General features: G+C 40.5%; 1 protein-coding gene and 1 long non-coding RNA gene across 2 annotated transcripts in view; both read left to right on the forward strand.

The window, feature by feature from the left end:
• LOC307176882 overlaps window positions 1-768 on the forward strand; it is a 129728-nt gene extending 128960 nt beyond the window's left edge. The window contains exon 3 of the long non-coding RNA XR_013824929.1: window positions 641-768. This is a non-coding gene — a long non-coding RNA (uncharacterized lncRNA). The remainder of the gene's footprint in view (window positions 1-640) is intronic.
• Window positions 769-3823: 3055 nt separating this feature from the next.
• Window positions 3824-23323, forward strand: part of LOC307176618 (uncharacterized protein) — a gene marked incomplete at its 5' end in the record, with an annotated part of 215433 nt that continues 195933 nt past the window's right edge. Inside the window, 3 exons of the mRNA XM_079902948.1 lie at window positions 3824-3829; window positions 11572-11616; window positions 19188-19321. Of these exons, the coding sequence (XP_079759074.1) occupies window positions 3824-3829; window positions 11572-11616; window positions 19188-19321 (185 nt within the window). The remainder of the gene's footprint in view (window positions 3830-11571; window positions 11617-19187; window positions 19322-23323) is intronic.

A 23323-nucleotide genomic window follows, 5' to 3' on the forward strand; every position in this document is an offset into this window, starting at 1 on the left:
ACATGACGGGGTGTTCAGGAAAAACGTGAGTCACAATGAACAAACATTTAGACATTTCAGATGGTTTTATTAGAGCTCTTTAATGTAGAAACTGACCATATTGTTTTCTTTAGCTAGACTCAACCCTGGACTTTGACAGGTACTGTGGAAGTTCGTTGAAAGTCTTTGCTCTTTCAATTTACTTACTATAAAAGACAGCTTGTGTTAATTCTGCCATATCAGCATTTTTTCTCTTCTTTCCCTTTCTTTCCTTTTCCTCCCTCTTCTTTCTTTCCCTTTCTTTCTTTCTTTCTTTCTTTCTTTCTTTCTTTCTTTTCCTTTACTGGTTCTGTGATTCAATGTTTTTTAAATAATCTGGAAAACAAAATATTGACAATTATCTTTACCATACTGTCTTTATTCAAAACCTTTTTGTTCATCATAATATGCTGGGCTATGTTGGGCCTTATAAAAATCTATTTAAACAAAAACAGTACATTCTTCCAGGTGTTCCTGTTGAAAAACAAGATGAAACATTTAAGCTAGCTGTGAAATTAGCATTCTTTTGCTTTGTATTGAGAACATTGACTACAAAGTCACAGTACCCAATTGTTCTCATTAACAAAAATTCTTCTCATCTTTGACACTTTTCAACTTTTAGACCTTAAGGCATTGAAGAGGCACAGATCCAGAAAGAAGAAGCCACAGAGACCAAGAAGCAAAGCACAGGGAGGATAGAGAGAGATGATTTATTTTCTACCAGCATTCATAACCTTCTATGATTAAACCTAACTTCATTCTGCATTTGTGAAGTGAATTGTTTGCAATGGAAAAAGGGAGAGAACACTAAACTTCATGGGGATGGAAGACGATCTAGAGACAAACCAAAGGATAATTGAGAAGTATGGTCTCAAAGAATAATATAACCTTGCTTTTTAAATACTGTGTTTTTTTTAGTAGAGCCATAGCCTAGTGTATTATGCAGGTTATCCGAGAACATGGAGGTGCTGTTGGACTTTTATCTGGAAATATAAAACATGGAGAGTAAACATAAGGGTTTGTTCACCATTTTCTTTCTTTCTCTATTTTTTTCTCTCTCTCGCTTTCGTTTTCCTTTGTGGGTTTCATATATACACACTCTGTAGAGAATATTGTTCATTGCCAGTAAGAGGAACAAAAGGGAAAGATAAATATTAAGTTGATAGAGTCAGTAATATTTTCAAAATGAAACAAAATAACTTTAAATAGATATAAAGTAAATCAAAGGATATCTATCCATAATACAATCTTCAATTCAACTTTGAAAATATTTACTCAGGGCTTTCAGCATGCCCAGCTCTGTTTTGGGCAGGGCAGGGGATACAATGACACCGTCTTTACCTTGAAGCTGAATATGGTTTAATGGTGGCAAGACAAAAAATTCAATGTGTGAATGATTATAGCATAGAGCAGAATGGAATAGGGCCCAAGGAGAGGTATACCCACAGTTTTAAGAGGGGTTTGATAGAGAGAGATTATATCTTGTGGTGAGAGTGGGAGGACACGGTGATTGTGGTCGGGGGGAAAGTAAAATTTGATGTGGAAAATGAGTAAGATGGGGGTAAATAACTTTCTGGTGGAAACAGTATTACACATCACTGAGGAAGATCACAGGGGAACATCAAATATTCTAGCCTTGCTGGAGCGTGTTATGTGTGGAGGTAATCAAAGGAGACAGGGCTGGACAGGCAGGTGGGGACAAACTTGAAAAGAGCTTTGAAGAAGCCCCAAAGGAGGTTGGTGGCACTAGGGGTGGAGATCTGAGAGCCTAAGCTGTGGAGCCTGATGCTGGCATTCACGGGGGACTGGCTGGTCTGAACCAGTCAGCTCATTGCTGCTTCTGGTTTAGGTGTGTCTCGCTTCTCTTCGAAACACTTGCTCCCTTTTAGGCTTTCTGCGAAGCAAGAAAGCGGAACAGGGTTAGAGCACGTGCCAAGATTGCATGTAGTTGATGGCTAATTTTCTCTCTACTTCTATGTAATGTTGCTTTCATTATAAAATGTTTTTGATCACTCTTTCAACCACAAAGTGCTGGAAGAAAGACTGAGTTCAAACAAGCTCCAAAGGTGCATCTCTGCTGATTCACCTGGTCCCACTGAGGAGGCCCTCCCAGGATGCACTGGAGCCAGTGCCTCCATTGCCAGGTACTTATTTCTCATTGGCTAGTTACCTTTGGCAAGGCAAGGGTGTCATGAGGGAGGCACTGGAGGATAGGCATCACACAACTCAAGACAGTTAAAAGAGAAGGAAGCCAGAGGACAGAACCTTCCCTACAGGGAATTTGAAAAGTGAAACCGCAGGAGCCAAATTGTCATCAGGCCCAGGTACCAGAAAAGAGGGAACGTCTAGAAAGTCAGGAGTCAGCTAATGATGGGAATATCATTGATGGGAAATTACTTACTGAGATAAGAATGTCTAGGATTTGGATGCCTTGAACATGCCGCTATCGGGTGCTGGGCCCTTGGGTGACAATAACAAAAGTTAATACTTCTTTAATGTTCACTTTGTAATATTGAAGTTTCAGATATTGTCACCTGAGGCTTTGATCTCTCCCTGAATGGATATTCAAACTGAAAATGTCCCAGGTCTCTGTGCTTCTCAGTGTATCACCACGTTCCATCCTTTCACCAACCCTAGGGGTTTGGGGCTATTGTATTCTAACTTCATAGGTAAAGACGTTGAGGCAGAAGGAGGGGAAGTGACTTGCTCAAGGCCACACAGGCTGGGAGTGGTGAAGTTAGAATTTAGCTTACAAAGGAAAATAGAAAAAAAAAAGGCAATTATGAAGGTAAATAGTCTAGGAACATTAAAAAATAATAAAGGCATTGTTTCAATATTCAAGTCATAGAAATGCAGGTACAAATCACACATGGATATTATCAAGGATTTATTAAATTAACATAAATAAGTGGTTACTTAGATTGGGTACTTGCAAAATGAAGATTCGGTCTTCGAAACAGATCTTTTCTTTTTACAAGCTGTATGCACACACATGTTAAAATTGGTGAAGGAGGTCTTTGGTGTAAATTTGTTTGGACTTGTTACTTGGTTGGTCTTGTTACTTTGACTGAAACCGTACACAGGACATAACGATGTAAAGATATGTTTTTCCTTTACTTGTTTCCAAACTGCTGGGCTTCGCCTGTAGCTCTACAGTAGGAACAAATGCATTTGTCTCTACAATAAATGGGCTTTTGGGTACTGGTCATTTGTTTGGAAGGACGTTCAAGATCTAAGGCACATCGGTGAGAGGCCCTTACACATCTGTCTGCATCAGCTCTGTAAGGGCAAAGCACTTGTTAAAGAAATGCATGCCCAGGAAAGCCTAGTGAGTAAACACACTTTGGGAGCTATGTGCTGAGCCACAGGAGGGCAACTACTCCTCTGCAATATGAAGTGATCCTTGTTGCTGTGAGAGAAGTAATTGTGGAAGTTTTCCTTCTTCTTTGAGAGAAGTGTTGGGTTCCCGCTCTGATAAGCCAGATTGATAGTCTGAGCAAATCTCCAGAGGGCCAGGAGTAGTGTCAAGGCAGAGGTCTGTGTCAGAGTGCAGTCTGGTACAGATGATCATCATCATAATAATAATAATACATATATGCTTTCATTACCTAGGCACTGGGTAAACATGTTTGTTGAATGCGTATTTGTCTAGCATTGACCTTTTATAGAACAGCTACTGCTTTGTACAAATAATTGTCTTCCAGAAGCTGTCAGGTAGAGTCTCACTTTACACTGTCTATAGAAGCCCATGTTATCCTCTTCCCTGGCCCATAAGTAGATCTGTAGGCAAGCTGGGTCAATCGTTATGAAGGTGCGTCACCAGGCAAAGATTTCAGGGACATCCAACTTGCATTATTCGTTTTCCCCCTAAGAATTAAGTAAGCTCCTTTCAAAGCTGTGACCATCTCTGACTGTTCCCATGGAGCTTTGCTGTCTTGTCTTCTCTGCTTCCTTTTCTGGATTGAACTTCCCATGTAGCTTCTCTCATGGCTGCTGTCCTCCTTTGGGAGTGAGTGCCATTTCCTGGGAATCCGCAGGGGCAGTTGCATTAGTGGAGGTGGGGAGCAGGACGTGGTTGGTCAATGGTAATCTACATCCCAGAAATGGAAGGTATGCTTGGCTCAAAGGTAAAGTTTACATGAATTAAGTGAGCATGATGGATATGAAATGGTTCAAGCAATTTATTATGAATGAGGCTATTCTCAAAAGTCTAGACAGAGGAAGATACGCTACCACTCTCCCTCCATCCATGTCCTTGGTTCTGCAATCCTTTGCAGTACAATGCTTAGCATCATATAACTTAGATTGAAGTTGATAAATAAGATGAAAACTATTTATTGGCCTCGTGAAAAATAATAGTTTTTGATCTGATGGCATATCACTTATAATTACCACAATGTAAAGTTTTTTCCCCCACTCTGTTCTTATAATAGGAAGTGCAGTTGATTCTTATTTATTTAGGGAATGAATATTCTTTTCTGAGTATGCTCATCTCTTTTCTTATATTCTTCTAGTTGACCTATATGACTCTTGTCTGCTTATTAGCATTTCATCTATAAACACGGGTAGTAGAAATAGAGAAGAAACTTAAGTTATTATATTTTTTGTTTTTACACTGAAGTTTTTTTTTTAACATCTTTATTGGAGTATAATTGCTTTACAATGGTGTGTTAGTTTCTGCTTTACAAAAAAATGAATCAGTTATACATATACATATGTTCCCATATCTCTTCCCTCTTGCGTCTCCCTCCCTCCCACCCTCTCTATCCCACCCCTCCAGGAGATCACAAAGCACCGAGCTGATCTCCCTGTGCTATGCGGCTGCTTCCCACTAGCTATCTACCTTAAGTTTGGTAGTGTATATATGTCCATGCCCCTCTCTCGCTTTGTCACAGCTTACCCTTCCCCCTCCCCGTATCCTCAAGTCCATTCTCTAGTAGGTCTGTGTCTTTATTCTTGTTTCACCCCTAGATTCTTCATGACATTTTTTTTTCTTAAATTCCATATATATGTGTTAGCATACAGTATTTGTCTTTCTCTTTCTGACTTACTTCACTCTGTATGACAGACTCTAGGTCTATCCACCTCATTACAAATAGCTCAATTTCATTTCTTTTTATGCCTGAGTAATATTCCACTGTATATATGTGCCACATCTTCTTTATCCATTCATCCGATGATGGACACTTAGGTTGTTTCCATCTCTGGGCTATTGTAAATAGAGCTGCAATGAACATTTTGGTACATGACACTTTTTGAATTATGGTTTTCTCAGGGTATATGTCCAGTAGTGGGATTGCTGGGTCATATGGTAGTTCTATTTGTAGTTTTTTTAAGGAACCTCCATACTGTTCTCCACAGTGGTTGTATCAATTTACATTCCCACCAACAGTGCAAGAGCGTTCCCTTTTCTCCACACCCTCTCCAGCATTTATTGTTTCTAGATTGTTTGATGATGGCCATTCTGACTGGTGTGAGATGATATCTCATTGTAGTTTTGATTTGCATTTCTCTAATGATTAATGATGTTGAGCATTCTTTCATGTGTTTGTTGGCAGTCTGTATATCTTCTTCGGAGAAATGTCTATTTAGGTCTTCTGCCCATTTTTGGATTGGGTTGTTTGGTTTTTTGTTATTGAGCTGCATGAGCTGCTTATAAATTTTGGAGGTTAATGCTTTGTCAGTTGCTTCATTTGCAAATATTTTCTCCCATTCTGAGGGTTGTCTTTTGGTCTTGTTTACAGTTTCCTTTGCTGTGCAAAAGCTTTTAAGTTTCATTAGGTCACATTAGTTTATTTTTGTTTTTATTTCCATTTCTCTAGGAGGTGGGTCAAAAAGGATCTTGCTGTGATTTATGTCGTAGAGTGTTCTGCCTATGATTTCCTCTAAGAGTTTGATAGTTTCTGGCCTTACATTTAGCTCTTTAATCCATTTTGAGCTTATTTTTGTGTATGGTGTTAGGGAGTGATCTAATCTCATACTTTTACATGTACCTGTCCAGTTTTCCCAGCACCACTTATTGAAGAGGCTGTCCTTTCTCCACTGTACATTCCTGCCTCCTTTATCAAAGATAAGGTGACCATATGTGCCTGGGTTTATCTCTGGGCTTTCTATCCTGTTCCATTGATCTATTTTTCTGTTTTTGTGCCAGTACCATACTGTCTTGATTACTGTAGCTTTGTAGTATAGTGTGAAGTCAGGGAGCCTGATTCCTCCAGCTCTGTTTTTCATTCTCAAGATTGCTTTGGCTATTCGGGGTCTTTTGTGTTTCCATACAAATTGTGAAAGTTTTTGTTCTAGTTCTGTGAAAAATACCAGTGGTAGTTTGATAGGGATTGCATTGAATCTGTAGATTGCTTTGGGTAGTAGAGTCATTTTCACAATGTTGATTCTTCCAATCCAAGAACATGGTATATCTCTCCATCTATTTGTATCATCTTCAATTCCTTTCATCAGTGCCTTATAATTTTCTGCATACAGGTCTTTTGTCTCCTTAGGTAGGTTTATTCCTAGATATTTTATTCTTTTTATTGCAGTGGTAAATGGGAGTGTTTTCTTCATTTCACTTTCAGATTTTTCATCATTAGTGTATAGGAATGCCAGAGATTTCTGTGCATTAATTTTGTATCCTGCTACTTTACCAAATTAATTGATTAGCTCTAGTAGTTCTCTGGTAGCATCTTTAGGATTCTCTGTGTATAGTATCATGTCATCTGCAAACAGTGACAGCTTTACTTCTTCTTTTCCGATTTGGATTCCTTTTATTTCCTTTTCTTCTCTGATTGCTGTGGCTAAAACTTCCAAAACTATGCTGAATAAGAGTGGTGAGAGTGGGCAACCTTGTCTTGTTCCTGATCTTAGTGGAAATGCTTTCAGTTTTTCACCATTGAGGACGATGTTGGCTGTGGGTTTGTCATATATGGCCTTTATTATGTTGAGGAAAGTTTCCTCTATGCCTACTTTCTGCAGGGTTTTTATCATAAATGGGTGTTGAATTTTGTTGAAAGCTTTCTCTGCATCTATTGAGATGATCATATGGTTTTTCTCCTTCAGTTTGTTAATATGGTGTATCACGTTGATTGATTTGCGTGTATTGAAAAATCCTTGCATTCCTGGAATAAACCCCACTTGATCATGGTGTATGATCTGTTTAATGTGCTGTTGGATTCTGTTTGCTACTATTTCGTTGAGGATTTTTGCATCTATGTTCATCAGTGATATTGGCCTGTAGTTTTCTTTCTTTGTGACATCCTTGTCTGGTTTTGGTATCAGGGTGATGGTGGCCTCGTAGAATGAGTTGGGGAGTGTTTCTCCCTCTGCTATATTTTGGAAGAGTTTGAGAAGGATAGGTGTTAGCTCTTCTCTAAATGTTTGATAGAATTCGCCTGTGAAGCCATCTGGTCCTGGGCTTTTGTTTGTTGGAAAATTTTTAATCACAGTTTCAATTTTAGTGCTTGTGATTGGTCTGTTCATATTTTCTATTTCTTCCTGATTCAGTCTTGGCAGGTTGTGCATTTCTAAGAATTCGTCCATTTCTTCCAGGTTGTCCATTTTATTGGCATAGAGTTGCTTGTAGTAATCTCTCATGATCTTTTGTATTTCTGCAGTGTCAGTTGTTACTTCTCCTTTTTCATTTCTAATCCTATTGATTTGAAGTCTTCTCCCTTTTTTTCTTGCTGAGTCTGGCTAATGGTTTAGCAATATTGTTTATCTTCTCAAAGAACCAGCTTTTAGTTTTATTGATCTTTGCTATCCTTTCATTCATTTCTTTTATTTCTGATCTGATTTTTATGATTTCTTTCCTTCTGCTAACTTTGGGGTTTTTTTTGTTCTTCTTTTTCTAATTGCTTTAGGTGCAAGGTTAGGTTTTTTATTCGAGATGTTTCCTGTTTCGTAAGGTAGGATTGTATTGCTATAAACTTCCCTCTTAGAACTGCTTTTGCTGCATCCCATAGATTTTGGGTCGTCGTGTCTCCATTGTCATTTGTTTCTAGGTATTTTTTGATTTCCTCTTTGATTTCTTCAGTGATCACTTCGTTATTATGCAGTGTATTGTTTAGCCTCCATGTGTTTGTATTTTTTACAGATGTTTTCCTGTAATTGATATCTGGTCTCATAGCGTTGTGGTCAGAAAAGATACTTGATACAATTTCCATTTTCTTAAATTTACCAAGGTTTGATTTGTGATCCAAGATATGATCTATCCTGGAGAATGTTCCATGAGCACTTGAGAAAAATGTGTATTCTGTTGTTTTTGGATGGAATGTCCTATAAATATCAATTAAGTCCATTTTGTTTAATGTATCATTTAAAGCTTGTGTCTCCTTATTTATTTTCCTTTTGGATGATCTGTCCATTGGTGAAAGTGGGGTGTTAAAGTCCCCTACTATGTATGTGTTACTGTCGATTTCCCCTTTTATGGCTGTTAGTATTTGCCTTATGTATTGAGGTGCTCCTATGTTGGGTGCATAAATATTTACAATTGTTATATCTTCTTCTTGGATTGATCCCTTGATCATTATGTAGTGTCCTTCTTTGTCTCTTCTAATCGTCTTTATTTTAAAGTCTATTTTGTCTGATATGGGAATTGCTACTCCAGCTTTCTTTTGCTTTCGATTTGCATGAAATATCTTTTTCCATCCCCTTACTTTCAGTCTGTATGTGTCTCTAGGTCTGAAGTGGGTCTCTTGTAGACAGCAAATATATGGGTCTTGTTTTTGTATCCATTCAGCCAATCTGTGTCTTTTGGTGGGAGCATTTAGTCCATTTACATTTAAGGTAATTATCGATATGTTTGTTCCTATTCCCATTTTCTTAATTGTTTTGGGTTTGTTATTGTAGGTCTTTTTCTTCTCTTGTGTTTCTTGCCTAGAGAAGTTCCTTTAGCAGTTGTTGTAAAGCTGGTTTGGTGGTGCTGAACTCTCTCAACTTTTCCTTGTCTGTAAAGGTTTTAATTTCTCCATCAAATCTGAATGAGATCCTTGCTGGGTAGAGTAATCTTGGTTGCAGAATTTTCTCCTTCATCACTTTAAATATGTCCTGCCAGTCCCTTCTGGCTTGCAGAGTTTCTGCTGAAAGATAAGCTCTTAACCTTATGGGGATTCCCTTGTGTGTTATTTGTTGTTTTTCCCTTGCTGCTTTTAATATGTTTTCTTTGTATTTAATTTTTGACTGTTTGATTAATATGTGTCTTGGCATATTTCTCCTTGGATTTATCCTGTATGGGACTCTCTGTGCTTCCTGGACTTGATTAACTATTTCCTTTCCCATATTAGGGAAGTTTTCAACTATAATCTCTTCAAATATTTTCTCAGTCCCTTTCTTTTTCTCTTCTTCTTCTGGAACCCCTATGATTCGAATGTTGGTGCGTTTGATGGTGTCCCAGAGGTCTCTGAGACTGTCCTCAGTTCTTTTCATTCTTTTTTCTTTATTCTGCTTTGCAGTTATTTCCACTATTTTTCTTCCAGGTCACTTATCCATTCTTCTGCCTCAGTTATTCTACTATTGACCCCATGTAGAGTATTTTTCATTTCATTTATTGTGTTGTTCATCGTTGTTTGTTTCATCTTTAGTTCTTCTAGGTCCTTGTTAAATGTTTCTTGCATTTTGTCTATTCTATTTCCAAGATTTTGGATCATCTTTACTATCATTCTGAATTCTTTTTCATGTAGACTGCCTATTTCCTCTTCATTTGTTAGGTCTGGTGGGTTTTTATCTTGCTCCTTCATCTGCTGTGTGTTTTTCTGTCTTCTCGTTTTGCTTATCTTACTGTGTTTGGGGTCTCCTTTTTGCAGGCTGCAGGTTCGTAGTTCCCATTGTTTTTGGTGTCTGTCCCCAGTGGCTAAGGTTGGTTCAGTGGGTTGTGTAGGCTTCCTGGTGGAGGGGACTAGTGCCTGTGTTTTGGTGGATGAGGCTGGATCTTGTCTTTCTGGTGGGCAGGTCCACGTCTGGTGGTGTTTTGGGGTGTCTGTGACCTTATTATGATTTTAGGCAGCCTCTCTGCTAATGGGTGGGGTTGTGTTCCTGTCTTGCTAGTTGTTTGGCATAGGATGTCCAGGACTGTAGCTTGCTGGTCGTTGAGTGAAGCTGGGTGCTGGTGTTGAGATGGAGATCTCTGTGAGATTTTTGCCGTTTGATATTATGTGGAGCTGGGAGGTCTCTTGTCGACCAGTGTCCTGAAGTTGGCTCTCCCACCTCAGAGGCACAGCACTGACTCCTGGCAGCAGCACCAAGAGCCTTTGATCCACACGGGTGAGAATAAAAGGGAGAAAAAGTAGAAAGAAAGAATTAGTATAAGTATAAAGAAAGAAAGAAGGAAAGGAGGGAGGGAGGCAAGAAGGAAGGAAGGGAAGGGAAGGAAGGAATAAAAGAAAGAAAGAAGATCAAGTAAAATAAGATAAAATATAATAAAGTTAGTAAAATAAAAAAATAATTATTAAGAGAAAAAAAAAAAAACAAAAACGGACGGATAGAGCCCTAGGGCAAATGGTGGAAGCAAAGCTATACAGACAAAATCTCACACAGAATCATACACATACACACTCACAAAGAAAGGAAAAGGGGAAAAAATCATAAATCTTGCTCTCAAAGTCCACCTCCTTAATTTGGGATTATTCATTGTCTCTTCATGTATTCCACCGATGCAGGGTACATCAAGTTGATTGTGGAGTTTTAATCCGCTGCTTCTGAGGCTGCTGTGAGAGATTTCCTTTTCTCTTCTTTGTTCTCACAGCTCCCGGGGCTCAGCTTTGGGTTTGGCCCCGCCTCTGCGTGTAGGTCGCCAGAGGGCTTCTGTTCTTCGCTCAGACAGGACCGGGTTAAAGGAGCCGCTGACTCGGGGTCTCTGGCTCACTCAGGCCGTGGGGGGGAGGGAGGGGCACGCATGCGGGGCGGGCCTGCGGCGGCAGAGGCCGGCGTGACGTTGCGCCGGCGTGACGTTGCACCAGCCTGAAGCGCTATGTGCGTTCTCCCGGGGAAGTTGTGCCTGGTTCCCGGGACCCTGGCAGTGGCGAGCTGCACAGGCTCCCCGGAAGGGGGGTGTGGAGAGTGACCTGTGCTCGCACACAGGCTTCTTGGTGGCGGCAGCAGGAGCCTTAGCGTCTCCTGCCCGTCTCTGGGGTCCGCGCTGTTAGCCACGGCTTGCGCCCGTCTCTGGAGCTCCTTTAAGCAGAGCTCTCAATCCCCTCTCCTCCCGCACCAGGAAACAAAGAGGGAAGAAAAAGTCTCTTGCCTCTTCGGCCTGTCCAGACTTTTTCCCGGACTCCCTCCCGGTTTAGCCGTGGCGCACTAACCCCCTGCAGGCCGTGTTCACGCCGCCAACCCCAGTCCTCTCCCTGCGCTTCGACCGAAGCCCGAGCCTCAGCTCGCAGCCCCGCCCACCCCCGCGTGTGAGCAGACAAGCCTCTCGGGCTGGTGAGTGCCGGTCGGCACCGATCCTATGTGTGGGAATCTCTCCGCTTTGCCTTCTGCACCCCTGTTGCTGTGCTCTACTCCGCGGCCCCGAAGCTTCCCCCCTCCGCCACCCGCAGTCTCCGCCGGCGAAGGGGCTCCTAGTGTGTGAAACCTTTCATCCTTCACGGCTCCCTCCCACTGGTGCAGGTACCGTCCCTATTCTTTTGTCTCTGTTTATTCTGTTTTCTTTTGCCCTACCCAGGTACGTGGGGGGCGGGGGGGATTCTTGCCTTTTGGGAGGTCTGAGGTCTTCTGCCAGTGTTCAGTAGGTGTTCTGTAGGAGTTGTTTCACGTGTAGATGTATTTCTGCTGTATCTGTGGGCAGGAAGGTGATCTCCGCGTCTTACTCTTCCGCCATCTTCCTGGAAGCTCGAAACTTAAGTTATTTAAGTGTGGTACATTTTGTGGCAAATACAAAACAAAGGTTTTTGAAAAATAGGATGGCGTTATTTGATCATTAATTTCAATTATGCTGTTATATATTAGCACAAATAATTAAGAGTTGGCTGACACAGGAACTTAACAAGAGGCATAAATATCTTTAGTGAGTGGCTACACACAAGGCTTACCTCGCTCATATACAGAATATTCATTTCAAGTCACAATAGATCGAAAAGTCTAGTTATGATCAGCAATTAAAGTTTATTATCAGTTAAAAGGTTAATTCTTTCAACAGCTAAAGGAATATATCTTGAAGTTGGAAATTTATGACATAAGCCACTATCTCATTGGATATGCAGGGTAATCACCTCGTTAAACCTGTCGTGTGGAAGAGATTCACTTCATGTTTCCTCAAGATCAAAGGGATAGACAAAGTTTAAGAAGAAGGCAGTTAAGCAGAATGCTCAGCTTGACATGTTATTATTTTTGTATGTTTTGTACCAATAATATATTAGGCAAAAGAGACAAGTTACTTTTCACCATTTAGGACCAGAGGGAAAAAAATCAGGTTATATGATCTGGAGCCTACAGGATTATAGCTGCAGTGACTTAAGCAAGTCTTAATGACTTAATAAGTCAAGAGATACTGATTTATTAGTGGTTAGTTTACATTCTTTTTTCATTTTGACTTAGAGAGGAATATTTATTGAACTATTTACCTACTGTGCCAGGCACTGTGCTATGATGATTTTTCACCTGCTAAGTTATTTGATTCTTCTAATAACCTTGTTATCGCTAACAAGCGAGAACATTAAAACATTCATTAGTAAATGCAGTCAATATTGATAGTAGATGTAGTCAGTATTGATCAGATATTGGGTTATTGATTATAATATGCAGATACAGATCTAAGGAAACTAAGAGCAAAGAAAGAATGGACTAAGATGACGTCAGGGTGCTTTCCTTGACATCAGATTTAAATCTAAAAATGTGTAAATTGTTTTTGATAGTGCAGTACAGCAAAGCAGCTACTTGGTGGTCGTCATTAGTTTGATTCTCTTGTAGGATTATTAGCAGTGCTCTGTTTCGTGTATAGACTCTCTCCCTAGTGATGTGTCTTGCAAACATGTATTTTCAGAACTAAGGAAACCAGGCCTGGGGATTTTAATACCTGCCTACAAATTCTCTGACTCTTTCCTTCAGAAATTAGAGCATCAACATCACTAATTATTAGAGAAATATAAATCAAAACTACAATGAGATATCACTGCACACTCATCGGAATGGCCATCATCAAAAGCCTACAAATAATAAATGCTAGAGACAGTGTGGAGAAAAGGGAACCCTCCTACACTGTTGGTGGGAATGTAAACTGGTGCAGCCACTATGGAAAACAGTAGGGAGGTTCCTTATAAAACTGAAGATGGAGTTGCCATATGATCAAGCAATCCCACTCCTGGGTGTATATCTGGAGAAAACCATAATTTGAAAAGATACATGCACCCCAATGTTCATAGCAGCACTATTTACAATAGCCAAGACATGGAAGAAACCTAAGTGTCCATCGACAGATGAATGGATAAAGAAGATGTGGTGTATATACACAATGGAATATTACTCAGCCATAAAAAAGAATGAAATAATGCCATTTGCAGCAATGTGGATGGACATAGAGATGATCATATGAAGTGAAATAAGTCAGATGGGGAAAGATAAATACCATAGGATATCACTTATGTGTGGAATCTAAAAAAGTCATACAGATGAACTTACTTACAAAACAGAAACAGACTCACATACGTAGAAAACAAATTTAAGGTTACCAAAGGGGAAAGGGGGTGTGGGAGGCATAAATTAGGAGTTTGGGATTAGCAGATACAAACTATTATATATAAAATAGATAAACAACAAGGTCCTACTGCTGTATAGCACAGGGAACTCTATTCAATGTCTTGTAATAAACCATAATGGAAAAGAAAAAAAATACAAAAGGTAGAGCATAATTCTGCTCCCACTGGGTGTGGGCCAGACTTAGTGAGTGAGGTGAAAATGATGGTGTGTGACTTCAGAGATTAGGTTGTAAGAGGCTTTGTATTTTCCTCATTGCTCTCTCGCGGATTACTCCCCCTAGAGGAAGCCAGTGGCTATGTTGTGAAGATACTTAAGCAGCCATATGGAGAGATTCACATCATGAAGAACTAAGACCTTCTTCCAAGAGTCAATGAGAAGCCGAGGCTTCCTGCCAACAGGCATGTGAGGGCACCATCCTGTAAGCTGATCCTCCAGCCCAGTCGAGCCTTCAGATGAATGCAACCCTGGCTCCTCTCCTGACTGCAAGCTTGTCAGAGACCTTGAACCAGACCACTCAGCTAAGCCACATCTGAATTCCCTCCCCACAGAAATGGCAAGATTAAAAAAAAAGTTTATTGTTTTAAGCCACTAAGTGTTGAATAATTTGTTACACAAACAACAATAACTACTTAATATGCCAAGAGAGACGATATACATGTCAGCACAAATTAACTGTGCTATCGGAAGAAAACAAATTGTTTTTGCTCAAGAAGACAGAGCTGAATGTCAAGATTGCATGCTTTTGTTTTATTGGAGAATGCAATCTGAGGGAAGCAAGGGTGTGGGGGAAAGGAAAGTGAGGCAAGGAAGATAGGAAAAATTTCACAGTGGGGCCTGACAAAGCTGGCTATAGTTTCTCAGGATGATGCCGTTGGTTGCTCAGTTGCAGGGGATGTCTTTAGAGAGGTGGTATGGAACCGTTCTGTCTTGGACGGGTCAAGTGGGGAGGAAGGGAGAGGAATTTATCTGCTGGCTTCTTCCTGTCTGTCTTAGGTCAAAGTACTTCCCATGGGGCATGAACTCTCCACACTCCTTGGTAGTAGTATTTTGTCCCTCTGGACAACAACTCAAAAGCCCTTCCATGGGTCTCATCATGTTGGATCTGGGTACGGGGACTGTTGTAGTTCTTGCAGTGATGAATGGGATATAGCTGTCATGAAGCCTGACTCTTACCCCCTAGAGAGGCTAAGAAAATTGATTGTGTCAGGAGATGAGAGGAAATGACCACAGAAAGGTGTGTATTTAGTGGAGCCATTCCTGCCAGGAGAAGCAGCAAGTGGCTGAGACCCAGGGGGCATTTGGGCTGGGTGTACCTGGCATGATGCATAAGACTGGCCTGGTATCCAATTCAAAGCACATTATATTTGTGAGGGAACATAAGCTCATCCTTGCAAAAATAGCACCTTGTAGTGAGTAGAAGTTCAGGCTCTGGAGTTCGAATCCCAGCTCCTACACTGAATAGTTATGTGACCTTGGGCACATGGTATAACCTTCTTCGGTTTTCTCATCTTTACAATAGAGATAATAGCAGTACCAACCACCTAGGGAAGTGTAAATGAGTTAATAGAGATACAATACATGCCACAGTGTCTGACATGGAGTAAGTGCTAGATGAACATTAGCTATGAGCCACTAATACTGCCTACTAGGAGCTTAGGCGTATGACGAACAGACAGACAAAGAGCAACAGCATAAAACATGAAACTAAAAAGTGAGTGGACGAAAACACTTATAGTGAGTGTAGGTCAAAGCCAGATGAAGAATTTTGCATATAAAAGGCAATTAACCACTGAGTGTTCCTGTTAAAGTGTAGCTGGGAACGCAAACATGGTAGATTCTTGTGATTGTTTCTGACTCCCTGATGGCCGATTAGTTGAGAATATAGAAACAGTAACCCATTTATTAGCTACCATCAATGTGCCAGGGATTGTTTCAGTTCTTTTACATGTTACCTGATTTGTACACACCAGCCAAGGGGAAACTTCACATCTTTCCTGCTCTCTAACTAAACTGGTTGGACTTGGGATAAAGTCTAGTTCAAAATCCCAAAATTAAAAATCAAGTAAAGAAATAAATAGGAATCTGGGTAAATTTACCAGATTGGCTTTAAACTACACAGTTCTCCGTCTGAAGCAAGCAGAGACAATAACATTTCCTTGAGGAAACAAGGTTGATAAAAAAGAAAATTAAGTTGGCCTGCCAGTCACATCTAAAAAACTGGAGGCTAGAGTCAGGAATGAAGAAGAAATCACATGTATCAGTTCAACAAATATTTCATGCCAATGCTCATTGCATACCAGGCATTTTGCTAGATTCAGGGTCCTCAAATCTGAAAGCCAAAAGTTCTCGACCTCAATATGGTCCAGTGGGATGCTGAAGATTAATTTAAAAAATGACTGTAATTCAATGACGAGTTGAATAATAAAATATATGTGTAGAAGTTTGTAGGGACTTCCAGCCACGAGAGGATAACTGATATGGGTCTCATCTCCCTCTGTAATCAACTAAAATGCTGGTCAATGTGTAGGAAATTCGGTTTTCAGATATTTGACAGTAGGCAGCACAGTCCTCTGAGGTCTGAATAAGGGAAACTGACAGTGTGAGTCCTATAGTTGTCCCAGACTCCTGCCTGAAAACACTTTCTGGACCTTGGTGCAGGGAGACGAAACACAAGCAGAACATACAGGTTGCACTTAGCTGAGAAGACAGAGAGGGAAGGAGCTGGAGTTTTCAGGGCAGAGCCTGGAGGGAAGGGAGTTGCTCAGAGAAAGAGCTGCAGAAATCTGCATGGGATGCCCTTGATTTTTGGCTGACCATCAAACCTCATGTGCATAGGATGAAACTCTATGAGGCTGGGCAAAGGATAACTACCACGAGGCTGTAACAGAATAAGTCCCAGAGCTGACACCAGGAGACACCTAATTTCTGACAAGGCAGATGGAGAGACCTTGTGGAATACTTGGGGCATTCAGTGGAGAGCCCAGAGGCCATGCCTTAGAAGAGACTCCAAAAGTTCATGCCTCAGAAGTAAAACAGCAGAAACGAAGGCTACTGTAGACATGCTGCTATAACCCTTAAAAACAAGTACCCAAAGGGTCAAGTTGATATCTAACTTAAATACCTGCCCAAACAAACTCAAGACTCCTTAAGGAAGATAACAAAATACATTAACATAATAGTCACAAAATCCACCATCCAATGAAAAAGTATTTGACATGAAGTGGAAAAAATGTGGCCCATTGTTAGGGCAGAAATAAGTCAATTAGAAATAGCCCCCCAAATAACAAAAGATAGAATTAACAGACAAGGAATTTAAAACTGCTGATGTAAATATGCTCAAAGATTTAAAAGAAAACATAAATACAATGAAAATGAAAGATATAAGAAGAACCAAGTGTAATTATAAAGCTGAAAAATACAATATCTGAAATAAAAAAATTAAGTAGACCAGTTTACCAGATGATTAGATGTTGCAGAAGTCAAGGTCAAAGAGTTTGAAGACAGCAATGCAAGCTATTCATACTCAAGCACAGAAGACAGTGATTTCTGTAAAGATCACCAATCTATGAGATACATTTCAATGTTGTACTCATTTTGTAGGTGAGGAGGCTGACGCATGGAGAGATGAAGAACTTGTGAAAAGGCCACATAGTAGAAAGCGTGTTTGTGTGCAGGGGTAGTGTGTTGGGACATAGGGTGATAGAGAACGCAGAAGGGACTTAGGAGAAATTAGAGAGGAGGTAAGTGTTAAGTGCCCTTGGTCTTGAGGGACTACTTTGCCCACCAGGAAAGGGAGGAATACCATTCAGGCTGTAGGAATAAGCACAGATGGAGGGGCCTGGAAATGCAGAGGACTTTTTTTTCTCATATTTTAGTTTTCCCAGATAGTTATTTAGAAAACCATGAAGATTTAGTAGAGAGCTTGGCAGGTTTTTCTCAATTCAGTACGTGTCTCTTGCTTCTTTCTGCTCTCTCTTGTGTGATGTGAACCTTAAAATATTCTCTTGGCCTCCTATACCCCTCCATTGAAAATGCTCAGTGCAAAGGGGGCAGGAAGGGTAGGTCAGTCTTCCTTCTTCTGCTTCTCTCGCTGCTGTAGTTGCTGGAGGGTTCGTCATGTTGTACTTTTGTCCTCATTACCCGAACCTCAACTTGTACGAATATTCTCACACGGTGGGTCAACAATTGAAGAATTTCCATGCTTAACGTGGGAGAAATAGATTTTACATGTTTTTTTCCTCAACTCATGTTTTATTTTTCTCAGTTGAATGTTTATAAAATTTGTAAATCAGGGATAATATCATAGTTTTGATCTCACTGTTCCAAATTGCTCAGAATACATAAAATCTATTACCACTTGCTGTGGACTGAATTGTGTCCCCCTCCAAAGACATATGTTGGAACCCCTAACCCGCAACATGACTATATGTAGAGATGGGGCCTTTAGGGGGTAATTAAGGTTAAATGAGGTCATAATGAAACGGAGCAGGACCCTATGGTCCTTGCTCCCCATGTTCTCTGCCTGCCTTTTGTCTGTGGAAAAACTTTAGCCAAAGAATAAGTTTAATCAGAGAAGTGAGAAAATGCAAAAGCAAAGAAAAGCAGTCAAACAGGACAAAATAGTAATAGTCTAGTCAGTCAGCAACGTCAAGGACCTTTAGTTCCTCCTCAAGGGCTATAGATATTATTCTGAGCCATGTCCTGTGAGCTGTTTGTAGATACTGAAACCCTCACCAGGTGGAAGAAGCTAACTACATGATGACCAGGCTGTAGCCATGACATCAGCTGCTAGAATTTTGAGAATTGACCTCAAAAAAATGGGAACAAACCGACCCTGGAACTGAAGACTAACCGTACTAAAATAATCAAGATGACGCTGGCCAGACCACTGATGACCAATTTCAAGATGACGGTTGGAGCTGACTGTGCTGCTTCTGCATGTAGCCTCCTTCCTCCGTCTATAAAAGCTCTTGCCCACTGGTTGCATGGGGGGAGTCGGCCTTTGGACAGGCGTCCACCCTGCCCCCCAACCCAGTTGCCAGCATCCAAAATAAAGCAAACTTTTCTTTCCACCAGCCTTGCCTCCCTGTTGGCTTTTGAGTGGGGAGCAGCTGGACCTCACTTTTGGTTACAATAAGGGTGGGGTCCTGACCTGATAGGATTAGTGTCCTTATAAGAAGAGATACCAGAGAGCTCTCCCTTTCTCTTTTTCTCTCTCCTCTCTCTTAACCCTGGAAAATGGAGATCCCCCACAGCCCCATTCGCATTTTCTATAAGGGGAAACAAGGATCAGGGTAGTTCAGTAACTAGCGGACAAATTAGTGGCAGAGGGAGGTCTGTTGGAGTCCAAGACCTGTGCTTTGAGCCATCATGCTACACGGAGTCATAACCATGAATCCCAATTTTGGAAGCAACTTTTCATTGTCTGCTGTTTATTTGCAGCTGCCACCCTAGGATATCCATCGTATCATGCTTTGTGTTTGCAGGTTTCGTGTAGCACTTGGAAACCTGCAGAGACTGATGCTGTTGATATATGTCATCTCCTCAGAGTGCCAGTTGGCCAAGTTTCCTCGGATGCAAACGATGAACAGGCAGCCTCTGACAATCCCATGACAGAGTGGTGAGTAGCGTGAGACAGCCATTTGTTTTGAAACCGATCTCAGTGCTACAAATGCTTTGTCATCTGTCTAAAACCACTGCTGCTTTGGTAATCAGACTGTCATTTCTTTTTAAGGGCAGCTGGTGACACACACCTACCACTGCAATTCCCTGTTAATTTCAGTGGTGACATACGTAACACGTGTTCTTTGGTCAGCACCACACATGGTAGAGACCCAAATGAAACCGAGAGCTGCCAACCCGCAGATAAAAGGGGAAGATGTGGGGACATGAGACAAGGTGCTTGTGAAGCTATTTTGAAGAGCAGAGCCTTTTCTGTTAGCTAGGCTCTAACTAGCTAACCGAAAATCTTCCAAAAATCGCACGCAAACTCTTGTGCGTATGGACCGATGTACCTTTCTTTCTTTGGTTCTTAAAGCCGTCTGTAACTCATGAAAGGTAAAGAAGTCCTGCTTTAGCAAGGAGAGCTGTGGATTCTTTGCTTGTCACATCTGAATTCAGATTTTTCTTGCCAAACTAGAGAGGGCCGGCCGCAGTTACTAGTTCCAATGACAGACATTTAGAGAGAGGCAGGCTTCATTTCTCCTGGAACCAGAAAAGGCTAACATTTTAAGACTAGGCGCAGTGACAAACACGAACCCAGCACGGTTCCCACCCTCAGATGGGTTACATCCTGTGATGTCATAGCCCTTATGGAGCAAATTTGAGACTTATTTCAAGACTGTACTTTTAATATCTTTATAATCTATAAATCTATGCAATATATACATAAAAATACCATGTATATACTTAAAGACTTCACACACACACAGAAATACATACTTAGGAAATTGCAATTTTGTGGAGTCTTTTTTTTAACCTCTTCTATTGGTTTCAAAACTGTGCAAAATGCTCTGGAAATTCTACATTCCACCTTAGGAAACCGATGGCTTGGGACTTGGCTATAGAGTGTCAGGCAAGGGACAAAAATGTGAAGTAACCAGTTCAAAGTCACCTCTTAGGTCTGGGATAGAGCCTCAGCTGCCTCTGTCACTGACATTGTTCATTTACAAGACAAGGTCGGCCCCCTCGGAGCTGAACATTTCACGGGACAAATGTAAAATGACCCCCGAAACGATGGCCCTTCAGCTCTGCCGATGCGTGAGCATGTGTTGTGCATAGTATGAGAAGTTATTTCTCCTAAGGACCATCTTTAACTGAAGCAATATGTCCTGAAGATGTCTTACAAGGGCAATCAAGATTTAGCCACAGGGCTAAGTGGGAGGAAGTTATAATGTACAAGGCGAGTCTTTGGAGACTCTGAAAAACCCATTAACGGAGAAATTATTAACGTCTCTTTTTATGCAGCTATAGTGCAGAGGCAGACCCCAAAGAAACCAATCCACATTATGAAACATTTCGCAGAAATCCATTTTTAAAATAGGAGAATGCTATAAATGAAGTCTTCAGGTGGGAACTGAGTACAAGCCTGGCCTCCTGGGCCGGCTGTGGATTTTCTGAAGAATAAAGGGAAATTCTCCTTTAGCCTTTACTTTGAGTGAAAGAAATTCAACGAAATCTCCTACTGTAAAATCTGATTATCTTTTTTATCTTCCTTGTTCTCATGTTTAATTTTCTTCCTTTCTCTCTTGTACTTCCCTTACCCAACCCTAATACCTTCAGGCCTCTGGTAACTTGAATTTGACTTTAAAAATATCAAATTATTAAACTTTCATTAGGCATGGATGTGATTTACAGTTGAGTGAGTTCCTCTAAGAATGGTAGGATATGACAATATAATGGTGGAATATTCATCCATGAATACAATGTCTCAGAACGATTATCAGAGGGAATAAACTTAGATATTTTTTTCTCCCATATTGGTGCCAGATTTGCATTCATTTTCATTAGACTAAGAGCTCTTTGTCAACAGAAACAGTGACTTATTCAGCGTTTTTTTTTTTTTTAATTTTATTGGAGTATAGTTGATTTATAATGTGTTAGTTTCAGGTGTACAATGAAGTGATTCAGTTATACATATACATATATTCATTCTTTTTCAGAGTCTTTACCCATATTGGTTATTACAGAATATTGAGTAGAGTTCCCTCTGGTATACAGTAGGTCCTTGTTGGTGATCTATCTTATATATAGTAGTGTGTGTATGTTAATCCCAAGCTCCTAATTTATCCCTCCCCCCCATATTTCCCCTTTGGTAACCATAGTTTGTTTTAGAAATCTGTGAGTATGTTTCTTTTTTGTAAATAAGTTCATTTGTCTAATTTTTTAAAATTAGATTCCACATGAGTGATATCATGTGATATTTGTCTTTCTCTTTCTGACTTACTTCACTTAGTATGATAACCTCTAGGTCCATCCATGTTGCTACAAATGGCTTTATTTTGTTCTTTTTGAGCAAAAAGAACAAAATATTTTGTTCTTTATTACTCAGCCAATATTACTTGGCTGAGTAATATTCCATTGTATATACGTACCATGTCTTCTTTATTCATTCGTCTGTCAATGGACATTTAGGTTGCTTCCATGTCTTGGTTATTGTAAATAGTGCTGCAATGAATATTGGGGTGCATGTATCTTTTTTTATTCAGCTTTATATCTCTTCCTCAGGGCACAGACATGGTACATAGTACATGATCAATAAATACTGGTCAGGTGAATAAATTCTAGGTCCATTAAAACTTTAGTTCAAACAGTTACACAGTCAGAGACCTCCTTCTATAGGCCAGACCCTCTGCCAACTGCTGGGTCTTCCAAGATGATTAAGATACTGTTCTTACCTTCAACAACCTTAGGGTCTGGTGGTGTCATGGGGAAGAGGGCACCAGTCTACCAGTGGTGGGTTCAGGGGGAAAGAGAGAATACAAGCAGGTATACTCACCAGATGGACAAAGGAGGAAGGGCATTCTGGAGAGAGGGAGCAACAGGACCAAAGGCAGGAAGGACAAGGGTGCAGCACAGGGTGGTTAGTCACTTGATTGGCCAACATTCCTGGTGACCATGGCAAAGACTAACGTGGAGATGGTGAGTGTGTGGGGTGAAGGACTTGAGGATCCTTGAACCATGGCCCTGACACCCCTCGTGTTCTGCTCAGGTAATGGAATGCTCTTGAATAACATCTTTTTAAGCAATAGTATGCACACAAACACCACAGAAGTGCATGAAACAATGGAATCAACTTTAAGCAAATGCTAACATGTTTCTTGAGTCCAATTCTCTCAATTCCCTGGGCACAGTGATAGGTAGAAAGAAAAGTGAAAAACCAAGTAACTATCACCAAATAAAATTTAAAAAATCTTCACTTGAATTTGTTCAATGTCAGTCCAGCTGCCACGACACAACTTTGTGCACCCATAACATCTTGAAAGGCAAACCCGGAAGGGAGTATCTTCTGGAAGGAGCCTGTTAGAGACCCAGCAGGTGATGCCTTTGTGTAATGATTCATCATGACCCACTCACTCCGGTCAGTTATCTTGCTGCTGGTTTTAAGATGCATGACAGTGTGATCAGGCCAGAGTTTAGCTGTTTGGTCTTTGCTAAATTACTGATTATTTTCACTTGTTAAAAGGGAGCATTGGAATAAGTGATCCTTCTAGCTCCCAAATTCCTGGACAGCAGCAATTTATTTCATCCTCATTTTTTAAAGTCCTTTACTTCTCATCTTTATATAGCTGGACAATTTGTCTTATACTCCAATTTTTGTTTTCTCCCTCTCTCCCACTTTAATTTTCTTTCTTGGACACAGGAAAAAAAATAAAAAAACAGAAACTTCCCTTTGGTTATAACTGAAGTTAAAACACAGATATGAGAGAGATTATTTTTAATACTTTAAGCTGTGATGGAGAGTTTAAAAAGGATATTTCTGACTCAATTGAATTTTAAATCCTACTAAGATGGGTTTTGTACCTTTTATTGAGAATCTGATAAAAGCTCTTTCCACCTCTGCTCGCCCCCCACAATTTTGCCTCTAATAACAGGAAACCATATCTCTCCCCAGACCCACTCA

This window comes from Stenella coeruleoalba (assembly GCF_951394435.1).
Source record: "Stenella coeruleoalba genome assembly, chromosome: 18".
Lineage (NCBI taxonomy): Eukaryota > Metazoa > Chordata > Mammalia > Artiodactyla > Delphinidae > Stenella > Stenella coeruleoalba.